The sequence below is a fragment of the Stegostoma tigrinum genome, chromosome 45, assembly GCF_030684315.1.
Source record: "Stegostoma tigrinum isolate sSteTig4 chromosome 45, sSteTig4.hap1, whole genome shotgun sequence".
Taxonomy (NCBI): domain Eukaryota; kingdom Metazoa; phylum Chordata; class Chondrichthyes; order Orectolobiformes; family Stegostomatidae; genus Stegostoma; species Stegostoma tigrinum.
Window position 1 is genome coordinate 7,825,209 of NC_081398.1, and position 13,225 is coordinate 7,838,433.

Sequence of the window (13,225 nt, forward strand, 5' to 3'; positions counted from 1 at the left end):
GAGAGCCACAAATGTCCAAACTTGCTTTATATCCAGAGCACTAAGGAGATATACAACATCACAAGCATAGAATATCCTAAAAGTGCTTTACAGCCAGTTAGTCTTGTTTGTAATTTATGACACATAAGTAGTGCACAGAAAGCTCCCACAGACAGCAACATGATGACAGCATTATCCGCTTCAGTGGCATTGAGTGGTAATTGTTGATTCAGAGAGGCCCAGGACTACTCTTCCCCCACCTCCCTGCTACACAGCACTCCTGTTCAAATAATATCCCTGGGATTTTTAAACATCAGCTCGAAGGGGACCTCTGTTTCACACCTTGTGAAAGCTGCAGGACCTATAGCAATGTGGGTCGCCCACAGTACCGCAGTGGGGTGTCAGTTTCGCTCTGGAGCAAAGCTAGGACAAACATTCAGACATGGGGACTGAAGAGCCAATGGAAATACATTGGCAGGTACAGGAAATGCAAAGGCTCTACCTGAGAGTCGAGAAGTAACACATGAATAAATGGGAGACATAGGAGCAATTTTCCACTAGTCCAATAAATAAGAGTTTAAAATAAATACTTGGGAGTGATTACAAGCTTGGTAAATGCCCTTCAGCATAACAGTTCCTCCTGTTTCCATGGTGAGATTGTGGTCATAATACCTTCTACACACAATTCAAACAAAATCACTGCACATGTACTGAATTCATAACTTGAATTAATTTCACTCCAAATTATTTTATCCAAAAACATTGCAAATAAGAAGAACAGTCCTTTGCTTAGCATCCAGGATATATTTTGATGGTTTTGAATACACTAGCGAGTTTCTCCAGAGATATTTGTCACAATCCCCCACCTATTGTAAACACACAGAGCCACTGCCTGCTACTTAGGGAGCGTGTGGAAGACCTTGATGTGAATGGCAGAGTTGTTTCTGGTGCGGGTGAGGGGCTCGCCCTCATCCAGTTCCGGCTCCAGGTCATCCACCAGCTCGACGGTCGAGGTGTTGGCCGCAATCTGCAGACTCCCAAAGCTGCCCCCTTGAAGCTGCAGGGCGATGTTGATGGCACGGTTGATGGCGAGCCCCAGGCCGTGGATGCAGATCTCACTGAAGCAGCCACTGTCCAGCATCTTCTGACAGCGGGCCAGCTGCGCCTTGAAGTCCGTCTTCATGTTGACGTAGATGTCGTTCTTGCGTTTCGGGAGTTTGCGTGGCAGCCTCTTACGCAGCGTATATTCCACCTGATCCATGTCCATCCCCCCCTCTGATACTGGTGCCATGGGTTGGTTTTCAGCCATGCTCACTGGAGGGGTGCAAAGGTAAGAAGAGGAGAGAGATTGAATGATACTGTACAATGAGGAGATGGTGGTTTGGCGGTAATGTTGCTGGACTAGCAATCCTAGAGGCCAAGCTAATGCCCCAGGCACAGGTGACAAATCACACCATTAGCATCTAATCCAATTTAAATTCAAGCTAATAAATCTGGAATCTATAACTATGCCCAGTGATGGCAATCATGAACACTCATCAATTGTCAGAATAGAACTTAAGAAAGATAATGAGCGGCAATTTTTTTTAAACACAGTAGTTCGTGTGTGGACTGCACTTCCAGGGAAGTGAAGCATGTGGGTACAGTTACTACATTTAAAAGACATTTAGATAAATACATGAATCAGAAACATTTGGAGGGATATGGGCCAAGCACAGGCAGGTGGAACTATTTAGTTCAGGATTATGGTCAACATGAACTGATTGGATCAAAGGATCCGTTTCCATGTTGTATAAAACTCAATAACATTCCATCTGATTCACTGATATTAATTACCTTTAGTGAAGGATATCTGAAATTGTTACCCAGTTGACTTACTCTGGACCTATGCAATGTGGCTGACTCTTAATTATTCTCTGAAACAGCCAAGCAAGCCAGTTCAAGGGCAATAAATGGTGGGCTTTGCCAGCAATGCTTATATTTTTGAAAGGATCAAGAAAAGTAAACCTGACAAAAGTATTTAAGAATATCCTGGAGTATGCCAGACCAAAGAATAATTTAATGGTGAAGGTGCTGATGTGTTATTGAGTGAAAACACCAAAGTCTAATATTTGGCTTTCTCACGAACTGAGATAGCTGTGTGGGTTAGTGGGAGAGCTAAAGCCCTCAGCCCCTCTAGATAGGAGGCAGAAGGCAAACAAGGAATTCTCCTGTTTGTCCAGCCTTGCAAGGCGCACCTAGAATGGTGATACCATCTAGGACCAAACAGCTGGAACTCAACACCCTGGAATATGCCTCCAACGGTCAATTAACCTGATCTGCCAGACCAGATCATGACACATTCTCAGGCCAAACAGCTGGCACTCATCATCCTGGACTGTGAGTACTCTCCACTTATGAAAAGCTGAGATTCACCATCCGAGAATGGTGAGGACCTCTGGAGTCAAACAGCCAGTGCTCCCCACTCAAGAACAGCGATACCACCTGGGGTCAAATAGCTGCCAATCAGCATCTCAGAATGATGATGCCTCCTAGGGCCAAACAGCCAGCTCTCAACACCCAGGAATAGTGATGCCTCCTACAGCCAAACAGTCAGCCCTCAGCACCTTGGGTACAGCGATGCCTCCCAGAGTTAAATAGCCGCACTCACCACGTCGGAACAGTGACGCCTCCTTGAGTCAAACAGCTGACGTTCAGCACGGACTGACAGTCAGGCCCGAGGAGGTGGGGAAGTTCTCTGGGCCTAGGCACCCCCCGGCGAAACACAGACCGGAAGCTAGAGCTCTAAACCCCGTACCCCACAAAACCTCCAGCCTGCTGCTCACAAACGGACATGCGCCTGGAAGACCTCAACAACATGGCAGCCAGGCCCGCCCTCCAACACCCTGCGTCAACGAATGTCATACATGCCGCAAGAGTGTACCACGCTTCCCACTGAACTCGACCTCCCGCAACAACACCCCCTACAGAGCTTTACAACGACAACTTGTATTTCCCCAGCGCCCATTATTCAAATGGCCAGAGACCAAATAAGTGGGCACAGGGTGGCTGATGTCTCATTGTATCGGAGTCTTCCCCAAACCGGCTATTCAAATCTTTCAACAGACCTCCTCTTGACTAAGATAACAAGGTGTAGAGCTGGATGAACACAGCAGGCTAAGCAGCATCAGAGGAGCAGGAAAGCTGACTATTTCTGAAGAAGGGTCTAGACCCGAAACGTCAGCTTTCCTGCTCCTCTGATGCTGCTTGGCCTGATGTGTTCATCCAGCTCCACACCCTGTTATCTCAGATTCTCCAGCATCGGCAGTTCCTACTATCTCCTCGACTAAGTCTAGGTCTTTGGTCATTTGGTGCCTGCTTTCACCTCCATTGCATTGTCACACATTCCTCTCACTGCTCTGTAAAACTTTTGTACCCCAGCTCCAAATTCTTCATACACTTCCTGTCAACCAAACGCCATTCAAAAACTCTGTCGCTTACCCTGATGTTCCATTGCACCAAAACCCTCACTCCTCCAAATGACTGTAGCCATCTTTACTAATCTCCATTCACTTCCCTTGTCAGCATACTTTTCCTCAAGTTTAATTCTTAGGATGTTGGCATCACTAGCACTTAGTGAGCATTGCTAATTCCCTTGAGAAGGTGCTGTTGAGCTGTTTTCTTCAACCACTGCAGTCCAGGTGATGTAGGGACACCCACAGTGCTGCTAGTGAAGGAATAATAGGAAAAAAAACAAAGTTGCTGGAAAAGCTCAGCAGGTCTGGCAGCATCAGTGGAGAAGAAAACAGAGTTAACGTTTTGGGTCCAGTGACCCTTCCTCAGAACTGTAATAGGATTTGACCCAGTGAACAATATGAACTGAAGAAAGGAGTGACTTGACAACGCCAACCTGGCCACCCATCTGGCATGTACCCAAAGATGCCATTCTGTATGTGTGCAAACTCTCACACATCGCAAAGCAGCTACAATGCACTTGCACATGTATCATGCTGGCAACAAATATATTCCTGGGATTAAAATAGAAATTGCTGGAAAAGCTCAGCAGGTCTTGCAGCACCTGTGGAGAGTTAACCAGAGTTAACGTTTTGGGCTGATTTCTCTCCACAGATGCTGCCAGACCTAATGAGCTTTACCAGCAATTCCTATTTTTGTCTCTGATTAACAGCATTTGCAGTTCTTTTGGTTTTTAATTGGGATTAATTGGATATCTTTTACAAAATGCCAGCACAAGCTCAATGGGAAGAGTGGTCATCCGTACAGTGTGATTCTAGTGAACTGATTTACCATGTCAAAATCCGATTTGTTTTTTATTTAATTTGTTGCATCTTTAAAGGTGCATCCCAGAGGTTGATCACAATAAATCTTATACTGCTGTTGCAGTGCTGTGTTGTCTGAGGTGCTGGCTTTCACATATGACATTTGTCTAAGGTCCCTTTTGCCTGTTCAGGCGGATGTAAAATTCTCATGGAATATTTGGAAGTAGCATATGGGAGTTGCCCTCACTGTGAAGGTAAAATACAGCGAATTCTGGAAATCTGACGTAATACTGTTGGACCTGAAGCAGTAACTCATTTTCTTTCTCCCCACAGTTGCTGAGCATTTCCAGAATTTTCTGACTCTATTCGAGTTACCTCGCATATTCTGGTCAATAGTTATCCTCAAACGTATTTGTTTGGCTTCAAAAACAAATTTGCTGGTCTGGCAGCATCTGTGAAGGAAAAAACAGAGTTAACGTTTCGGGTCCGGTGACCCTTCCTCAGAACTGATGGTGGCTGGGAAAACGTCAGTTTATATGCATAAAATAAGGACGTGGGTGGGGTAGGGAGTAAATGATAGGATAGAGCCCAAAGAGAGAGAAAGACAGTTGGACTGACAAAGGAGTTGCTAACGATCAGGCTGGAAGAGTGAATAGTTGCTAATGGGGACTGTTAGTGACTAACAACAGCGGCTGTGTAATGGAGATAATGGGAACTGCAGATGCTGGAGAATTCCAAGATAATGAAATGTGAGGCCGGATGAACACAGCAGGCCCAGCAGCATCTCAGGAGCACAAAAGCTGACGTTTCGGGCCTAGACCCTTCATCTCTGATGAAGGGTCTAGGCCCGAAACATCAGCTTTTGTGCTCCTGAGATGCTGCTTAGCCTGCTCTGTTCATCCAGCCTCACATTTTATTATCAGCGGCTGTGTAACGGCAGGCCGTGGTAACAAGGCCTGGTGTGGGAGGCAGGGGGCTGGACATGGGAGAGTTTAGGCCCAAAAATTATTGAACTCAATATTGAGTCCAGAGGGCTGTAGGGTCTCCAAGCAGAAAATGAGGTGTTGTTCTTCCAGCTTGCGTTGGGCTTCACTGGAACACTGCAGCAAGCCAGAGACAGAGATGTTGCCAGGGAGCAGGGTGGTGCATTAAAGTGGCAGGCAGGGTCTTTTTCTGAACAAAAAGTAGATGTTCTGCGAAGCATTCACCAAGTCTACGCTTCATTTCCCCAATGTAAAGGAGACCACACTGTGAGCAGCGAATGCAGTAGGCTAGATTCTGGGAAGTGCAGGTGAAGTGTTTGGGCCCTTGGATATTGGGGAGGGAGGAGGTAAGTAGGCAGGTGTTACATATTAATAAAATGTGAGGCTGGATGAACACAGCAGGCCAAGCAGCATCTCAGGAGCACAAAAGCTGACGTTTCGGGCCTAGACCCTTCATCAGAGATCATCTCTGATGAAGGGTCTAGGCCCGAAACATCAGCTTTTGTGCTCCTGAGATGCTGCTTGGCGTGCTCTGTTCATCCAGCCTCACATTTTATTATCAGCGGCTGTGTAACGGCAGGCCGTGGTAACAAGGCCTGGTGTGGGAGGCAGGGGGCTGGACATGGGAGAGTTTAGGCCCAAAAATTATTGAACTCAATATTGAGTCCGGAAGGCTGTAGGGTCTCCAAGCAGAAAATGAGGTGTTGTTCTTCCAGCTTGCGTTGGGCTTCACTGGAACACTGCAGCAAGCCAGAGACAGAGATGTTGCCAGGGAGCAGGGTGGTGCATTAAAGTGGCAGGCAGGGTCTTTTTCTGAACAAAAAGTAGATGTTCTGCGAAGCATTCACCAAGTCTACGCTTCATTTCCCCAATGTAAAGGAGACCACACTGTGTGCTGTGTTCATCCAGCCTCACATTTTATTATCTTGGAATCTCCAGCATCTGCAGTCCCCATTACCTCAGGTGTTACATATTCGCTGGTTACAGGGGAAGGTGCCACAGGGCTGTGGGGAGGTGTTGGGGGTGAAGCAAGTGTGGACCAGGGTGTCCTGGAGGGAATGGTCCCTGCGGATGGCAGACAAGGGAGGGGAGGGGAATATGTGTCTGGAGGTGGCATCTCTCTGGAGGAGGTGGAAATGGCATCTGATGATCTTCTGGATCTGGATGGTGGTGGGATGGTAGGTAAGGAGAAGGGTAACCTTATCGCTGTTGCAAGAGGGAAGAGAAGGGGTGAGGGGGGGAAGTACGGGAGATGGGTCGGACCCGGTTGAGGGTCCTGTTGACAATAGAGGTGGGGAATCCTCAGCAGAGGAGGAAGGTGGATATTTCAAAGGCTCCCTTGTTGAAGTTGGCCTCATCTGAACATATGTGACAGAGATGGAAGACCAGAGAGAATGAGATGGAGTCTTTAAAGGAAGTGGGGTGTGAGGATGTTATTTGTCTTCGCCCTGTTTTAGTTGTGATCATCACGATGCTGGTTGATCCACCTCCTCTGTCACACTCACTCTTCCAATTCTGCTGTAAAGACTCTTATCTCATTGCTGCATCTTAAATCAGGTGTCCATTTTCCTCTTCCCCCTCTTTCATCTCCATCAGTCTCTTTGTTCGTATTTCTTCCCTCTCTTCACCACTCCTTTTCAGTCTATTCTCTGCCACATTTTTCAGTGTTCCCAGAGCCTTCAGTGAAGACCCTATGCATTGGCTCCTCATCTTGTCTTTTCTTGTTACTCACCCCACACCACCCCCCCCCCAACCCGACCAATTCTATCTCAGAATCCGGTTATCATTCGTGTCTATTTGCTGTTCCTTTCTTTGCATGTGGCCCAAGTCATAGCAACGCCAGTTTCACACCTGTTATGCAGTTCCTTCCTTTCAGTTTCAATGAACCATTTCTATCACATAACATTCTATTGACTGCCCTCCAATTATTCTGACCATAGCTCATTCATTGCTAAATTACCTTTGCGATTTTTGCATATTCTGCCACCACTCATCCTTTGAAACTACTCATCTTCTCTGAGCCTTCACTCATAATCTTCCTCTTCCTTAGGCACTGACTGACAGACCATATATTGGATCTGCTGTCTTTTGATCTTCCATGCCCTTGTCTTTCAGAATCTTGGTCACATTCTTATCATTCCCCCCACATGGCTCCATGGCATCCGTAAACATGGGTCCAGACCAGGACACCTCCTGTCTCACTTGCTCAATTTTATTTTTATTCAGTCATGGGACGTGGCAATCACTGGTGAGGCCAGAATTTATTGCCCATCCTCCTTCAGAAGGTGGTGATGAGCTGCCTTCTTGAACTGCTGAAATGTTTGGGGTGTAGGCACACACCTCAGCGCCGTCCAGTAGGGCATTTCAGAATTTCGATTCAGCAACAGTAAAGGAGCAATCAATATATTTCCAAATCTGGATGGTGAGCGGCTTTGAGGGGAACTTACAGGTTGCCATATTCCCGTATATCTGTAGTCCTTGTCTTTCTAGATGGAAGAGGTGGTGGATTTGGAAGGCGCTGTCAAAGGAACTTTGGTGATTTTCAGCAGTGCAATTTGTAGATAGTACACCAGGCTGCTACTATGTGTTTGTGTTGGAGGGAGTGGATGTCAAAGTGGTGATGCAGTCAAGAGGGTTTCTTTATCATGAATGGTGAGGAATGAACTTCCTGAGGGAGTGGTGGATGTGGGTACAGTTATAACATTTGAAGTATATTCAGGTAAGTACATGAATGAGAAATGTTTGGAGGGATACGGGCCAAGAGCAGGCAGGTGGGGTAGTTTAGTTTCGTATCATAGTCAACATGTACTGGTTGGATCAAAGGGTCTGTTTCCGTGCTGTATGACTCTATGGACAGATTTGCAAAGATGATGTCCAAAAGGAGAGGTTACAGCTACCATAGAGTACAGGAAAACTAGGGCCTCTTTTCTTTAGGAAAGCCAGAAGCCAGACAATGTTAGGTTATAGTCCAAGATAATGAAATGTGAGGCTGGATGAACACAGCAGGCCCAGCAGCATCTCAGGAGCACAAAACCAGCCCAGTTCGTCCCCTCCCCCCACTGCACCACACAACCAGCCCAGCTCTTCCCCTCCACCCACTGCATCTCAAAACCAGTCCAACCTGTCTCTGCTTCCCTAACCTGTTCTTCCTCTCACCCATCCCTTCCTCCCACCCCAAGCCGCACCTCCATCTCCTACCTACTAACCTCATCCCACCTCCTTGACCTGTCCGTCTTCCCTGGCCTGACCAATCCCCTCCCTACCTCCCCACCTATACTCTCCTCTCCACCTATCTTCTTTTCTCTCCATCTTCGGTCCGCCTCCCCCTCTCTCCCTATTTATTCCAGAACCCTCACCCTATCCCCCTCTCTGATGAAGGGTCTAGGCCCGAAACGTAAAGCTCTCTGATGAAGGGTCTAGGCCCGAAACGTCGGCTTTTGTGCTCCTGAGATGCTGCTTGGCCTGCTGTGTTCATCCAGCCTCACATTTCATTATCTTGGATTCTCCAGCATCTGCAGTTCCCATTATCACTCATTAGGTTATAGTCCAACAGGTTTATTTGAAATCACAGGCTTTCGGAGCTCTGCTCCACTGTCACCTGCCGAAGGAGCAGTGCTCCAAAAGCTTGTGATTTCAAATAAACCTGTTGGCCTATAAACTGGTGTTGCATGACTTCTGACTGTGTCCATCCCAGTCCAGCACTGGCACCTTCATATCTTTAGCAAAGCGACTGGGGACTTTAAAATGATAAGGGAGGGTGGACAGGGTGGATGTGAGGAAGGTGTTACTGCTTGTAGGTAAGCCATCAATATAAGACAGTTACTATTAAATCCGGGGAAGAATTCCACAGAAACCTCTTGATGCAGGCAGTGGGGAGAAGATGGAATTCACTCCCATAGCTGAAGCAAATAGTGTTGATGCTATGGGGAACCTAGGTATGAGGGAGAAGTATAGATGTAGGTACATTGATAGAGTGTGTTGAGAATCTATGGGAGCAGACTCATGTGGGACAGAGGTCTGATGTAGACTGAGTGAGGAGTAATGGACTAGTGGTAACATTACTGGAGAGCTTTAAGTTTAATGTTTTGATGGATAAAGTTCAAATCCCACATAGCAAGAATTTTAATTCAATTCATTATTGCAGGATAAGGCCAGCTCCTCCCTGGAATTTTCCCTGGAAGGGTCCCAGTGGCATTGTGGGAAGAATGGGAAGAGGCCGGTGCTGGGCAGGAGCAAGACAGTGCCCTGGATGACCACAGGGCTGGAAGGAGACACAGAAAGAGGAACTAAGATAAGTTAAAGATTAGACATGAGTTAGGAAGGATGGACTGGGAGCAATTGTTCCATGGTAAGGGCACTATAGACATGTGGAGACTGTTTAAGGAACAGTTGTTGCGAGTGATGAGTAAATATGTCCCTCTGAGACAGGCAAGAAGGGGTAAGATAAAGGAACCTTGGATGACGAGACCGGTGGAGCTTCTAGTGAAAAGGAAGAAGGTAGCTTGCATAAGGTGGAGGAAGCTAGGGTCAAGCTCAGCTAGAGAGGATTACACGCAGGCAAGGAAGGAGCTCAAAAATGGTCTGAGGAGAGCCAGGAGGGGGCACGAGAAAGGCTTGGCAGAAGGAATCCGGGAAAACACAACGGCATTTTACACTTATGTGAGGAATAAGAGAATGGTCAAAGAAAGAGTAGGGCCGATCAGGGATAGCATAGGGAACTTGTGTGTGGAGTCTGAGGAGGTAGGGGAAGCCCTAAATGAGTTTTTTGCTTCTGTCTTTACGAAAGAAACGAACTTTGTAGTGAATGAAACCTTTGAAGAGCAGGTGTGCATGCTGGAATGGATAGAGATAGAGGAAGCTGATGTGCTGAAAATTTTGTCAAACATTAAGATTGACAAGTCGCCAGGCCCGGACCAGATTTGTCCTCGGCTGCTTTGGAAAGCGAGAAATGCAATTGCTTCGCCACTTGCGAAGATCTTTGCATCCTTGCTCTCCACTGGAGTCGTACCTGAGGACTGGAGAGAGGCAAATGTAATTCCTCTCTTCAAGAAAGGAAATAGGGAAATCCCCAGCAATTACAGACGAGTAAGTCTCACGTCTGTCGTCTGCAAGGTGTTAGAAAGGATTCTGAGGGATAAGATTTATGACCATCTGGAAGAGCATGGCTTGATCAAATACAGTCAACACGGCTTTGTGAGGGGTAGGTCATGCTTCACAAACCTTATCGAGTTCTTTGAGGATGTGACTAGAAACGTTGATGAGGGTTGAGCTGTGGATGTGGTGTATATGGACTTCAGTAAGGCATTTGATAAGGTTCCCCATGGTAGGCTCATTCAGAAGGTCAGGAGGAATGGGATACAGGGGAACTTAGCTGCTTGGATGCAGAATTGGCTGGCCAACAGAAGACAGCGAGTGGTAGTAGAAGGAAAGTATTCTGCCTGGAAGTCAGTGGTGAGTGGGGTTCCACAGGGCTCTGTCTTTGGGCCTCTACTGTTTGTAATTTTTATTAATGACTTGGATGAGGGGATTGAAGGATGGGTCAGCAAGTTTGCAGATGACACGAATGTTGGAGGTGTCATTGACAGTATAGAGGGCTGTTGTAGGCTGCAGCGGGACATTGACAGAATGCAGAGATGGGCTGAGAGGTGGCAGATGGAGTTCAACCTGGATAAATGCGAGGTGATGCATTTTGGAAGGTCGAATTTGAAAGCTGAGTACAGGATTAAGGATAGGATTCTTGGCAGTGTGGAGGAACAGAGGGATCTTGGTGTGCAGATACATAGATCCCTTAAAATGGCCACCCAAGTAGACAGGGTTGTTAGAAAGCGCATGGTGTTTTGGCTTTCATTAACAGGGGGACTGAGTTTAAGAGTCGTGAGATCTTGTTGCAGCTCTATAAAACTTTGGTTAGACTGCACTTGGAATACTGCATCCAGTTCTGGTCGCCCTATTATAGGAAAGATGTTGATGCTTTGGAGAGGGTTCAGAGGAGGTTTACCAGGATGCTGCCTGGGCTGGAGGGCTTATCTTATGAAGAGACGTTGACTGAGCTCGGTCTCTTTTCATTGGAGAAAAGGAGGAGGAGAGGGGACCTAATTGAGGTATACAAGATAATGAGAGGCATAGATAGAGTTGATAGCCAGAGAGACTATTTCCCAGGGAAGAAACGGCTAACACGAGGGGTCATAGTTTTAAGCTGGGTGGTGGAAAGTATAGAGCGGATGTCAGAGGCTGGTTCTTTACACAGAGAGTTGTGAGAGCTTGGAATGCGTTGCCAGCAGCAGTTGTGGAAGCAAGGTCATTGGGGTCATTTAAGAGACTGCTGGACATGCATATGGTCACAGAAATTTGAGGGTGCATACATGAGGATCAATGGTCGGCACAACATTGTGGGCTGAAGGGCCTGTTCTGTGCTGTACTGTTCTATGTTCTATGTTCTATGATATAAAGATACCCTTACTGATGATGACTGTGACAGCTATCGTCAGTTGTCAAAAAATCCACTAGTTCACAACATCCTTAAGGGAAGAAAATCTGCCATTTTTACCTCTGCCGGCCTACATGTGACTCCAGACCCATGCACCAACTGAAATGGCGTAGCAAGGCACCCAGTTCAAGGACAACAAGTATGCAGCAACAACAGTGATGCCTGTGAAAGAATGTGTATTTTAAAACATTTCTGAAGAAGGGTCTCGACCCGAAACGTCAAACTTTCCTGCTCCTCTGATACTGCTTGGCCTGCTGCGTTAATCCAGCTTCACACCGTGTTATGTCAGATTCTCCAGCATCGGCAGTTCCTACTGTCTCTATTTTAAAACAACGGAGGCGTTTCTGCGCTGGAAATATGTTTGTTGTGCACATTCACTTGCATCCACTACCACTGGGGGCCATTAGGGTGTGCTGCAGATTCAATACAGACCCACAAGGTCTCCAGGATTTGAGATTGTGCCTTGAAATCTAAGTCCAAGCAGTGCCTTGTGCAGTGTGTAAGAAAGAATCCCTGCCAGTCACAGATGGAATCGGCTCTCTGGAGGTGATTCGGCTTCACAGAACTGACGTAATTCATTTTGCAACAGTGACAAGGGCAAAACAAGCCATTCGATCCATCAACTCTGTCTTCATTCTGATTGCATTTATCGGCCCCATAGGTTGCACAAGCATGGCGATATAGATGGAGGACATTCGGGCAATGTAGATTGTTCCAGTCAGTCACACTCTCCATGCTTTCAAACTTTTCACTTTGTCTCAGCGGGAGCTTGAAGGTCCCAACATTCCATGAAAAATCAAGGCTGACATCCCAGTATGATTCCAAGGGAGTGCTGCAATGTTAGTGGTGATTTCTTTTGATTGAGACATTGAAAACTCAGGCCCCAGCTGCTGTCTTAGATGGGCATCATGTGGGGTGTCGCAGCCCCACCAGACAAACAACCGGGATCAAGGCTGGTTCTAACCTGGGGGACCCCATCTCACATTGCGGTCCCAGTTCACTGGGAGGGGAGGGTACCTTGATGTGACCATGATACCACATATCATGAGGTCACATCAATCTAGGAGAACTGCAATCGGAAAGTCAGTGAATGGGGAAGAGAGGTCATGTTGCAATTAGGGAGTTGGAGTGGAAGGGTTAGTGCTCAGAAGAGGTCCCTGTTCAGAACTCCTCATTAGTAACGTGTTCCTCTTATGTGGAACTGAGTAGCGAGGCCGAGTAGGTACCAAAATTGACATTTTATACAATAGTTTAAAAACATAAGCTTTCATACATGTTTATCTTTAATGCAAACATTAATTATTAAAATGTTGAATACAATCATCCTGCTTTCAATTTAGGTGGTGTCGGGGTCATACTTTGAGATGCTATAAGGTGTAAGATCCCATGGGCATGGTGGACCGCATAGTAGCTCAGTGGTTAGCTCTTCTGCCTCCCACTGCCAGGGACCCAGGTTTGGCTCCATTTTTGGGTGACTGTCTGTGTGAAGTTTGCATGTTATCCTCATGTCTGCACAGGTT

General features: G+C 46.7%; 1 protein-coding gene across 2 annotated transcripts; it reads right to left on the reverse strand.

Moving 5' to 3' along the window:
• Positions 1-12,000, reverse strand: pop7 (POP7 homolog, ribonuclease P/MRP subunit). Of its 2 annotated transcripts, none has more exons than XM_048524226.2 (2): positions 11,766-12,000; positions 1-1,293 (listed from the first exon to the last, which is right to left on the reverse strand). In XM_048524226.2, the coding sequence occupies exon 2, from the start codon at positions 1,286-1,288 to the stop codon at positions 875-877; it is 414 nt and encodes a 137-aa protein (XP_048380183.2). In that variant the 5' UTR covers positions 1,289-1,293; positions 11,766-12,000; the 3' UTR covers positions 1-874. The 2 variants fall into 2 exon arrangements, with proteins under 2 accessions (XP_048380183.2, XP_048380185.1); XM_048524228.2 differs by lacking the exon at positions 11,766-12,000 and adding an exon at positions 2,630-2,845 and having other exon boundaries at positions 2-1,293.
• Between the last annotated feature and the right edge of the window lie 1,225 nt (positions 12,001-13,225).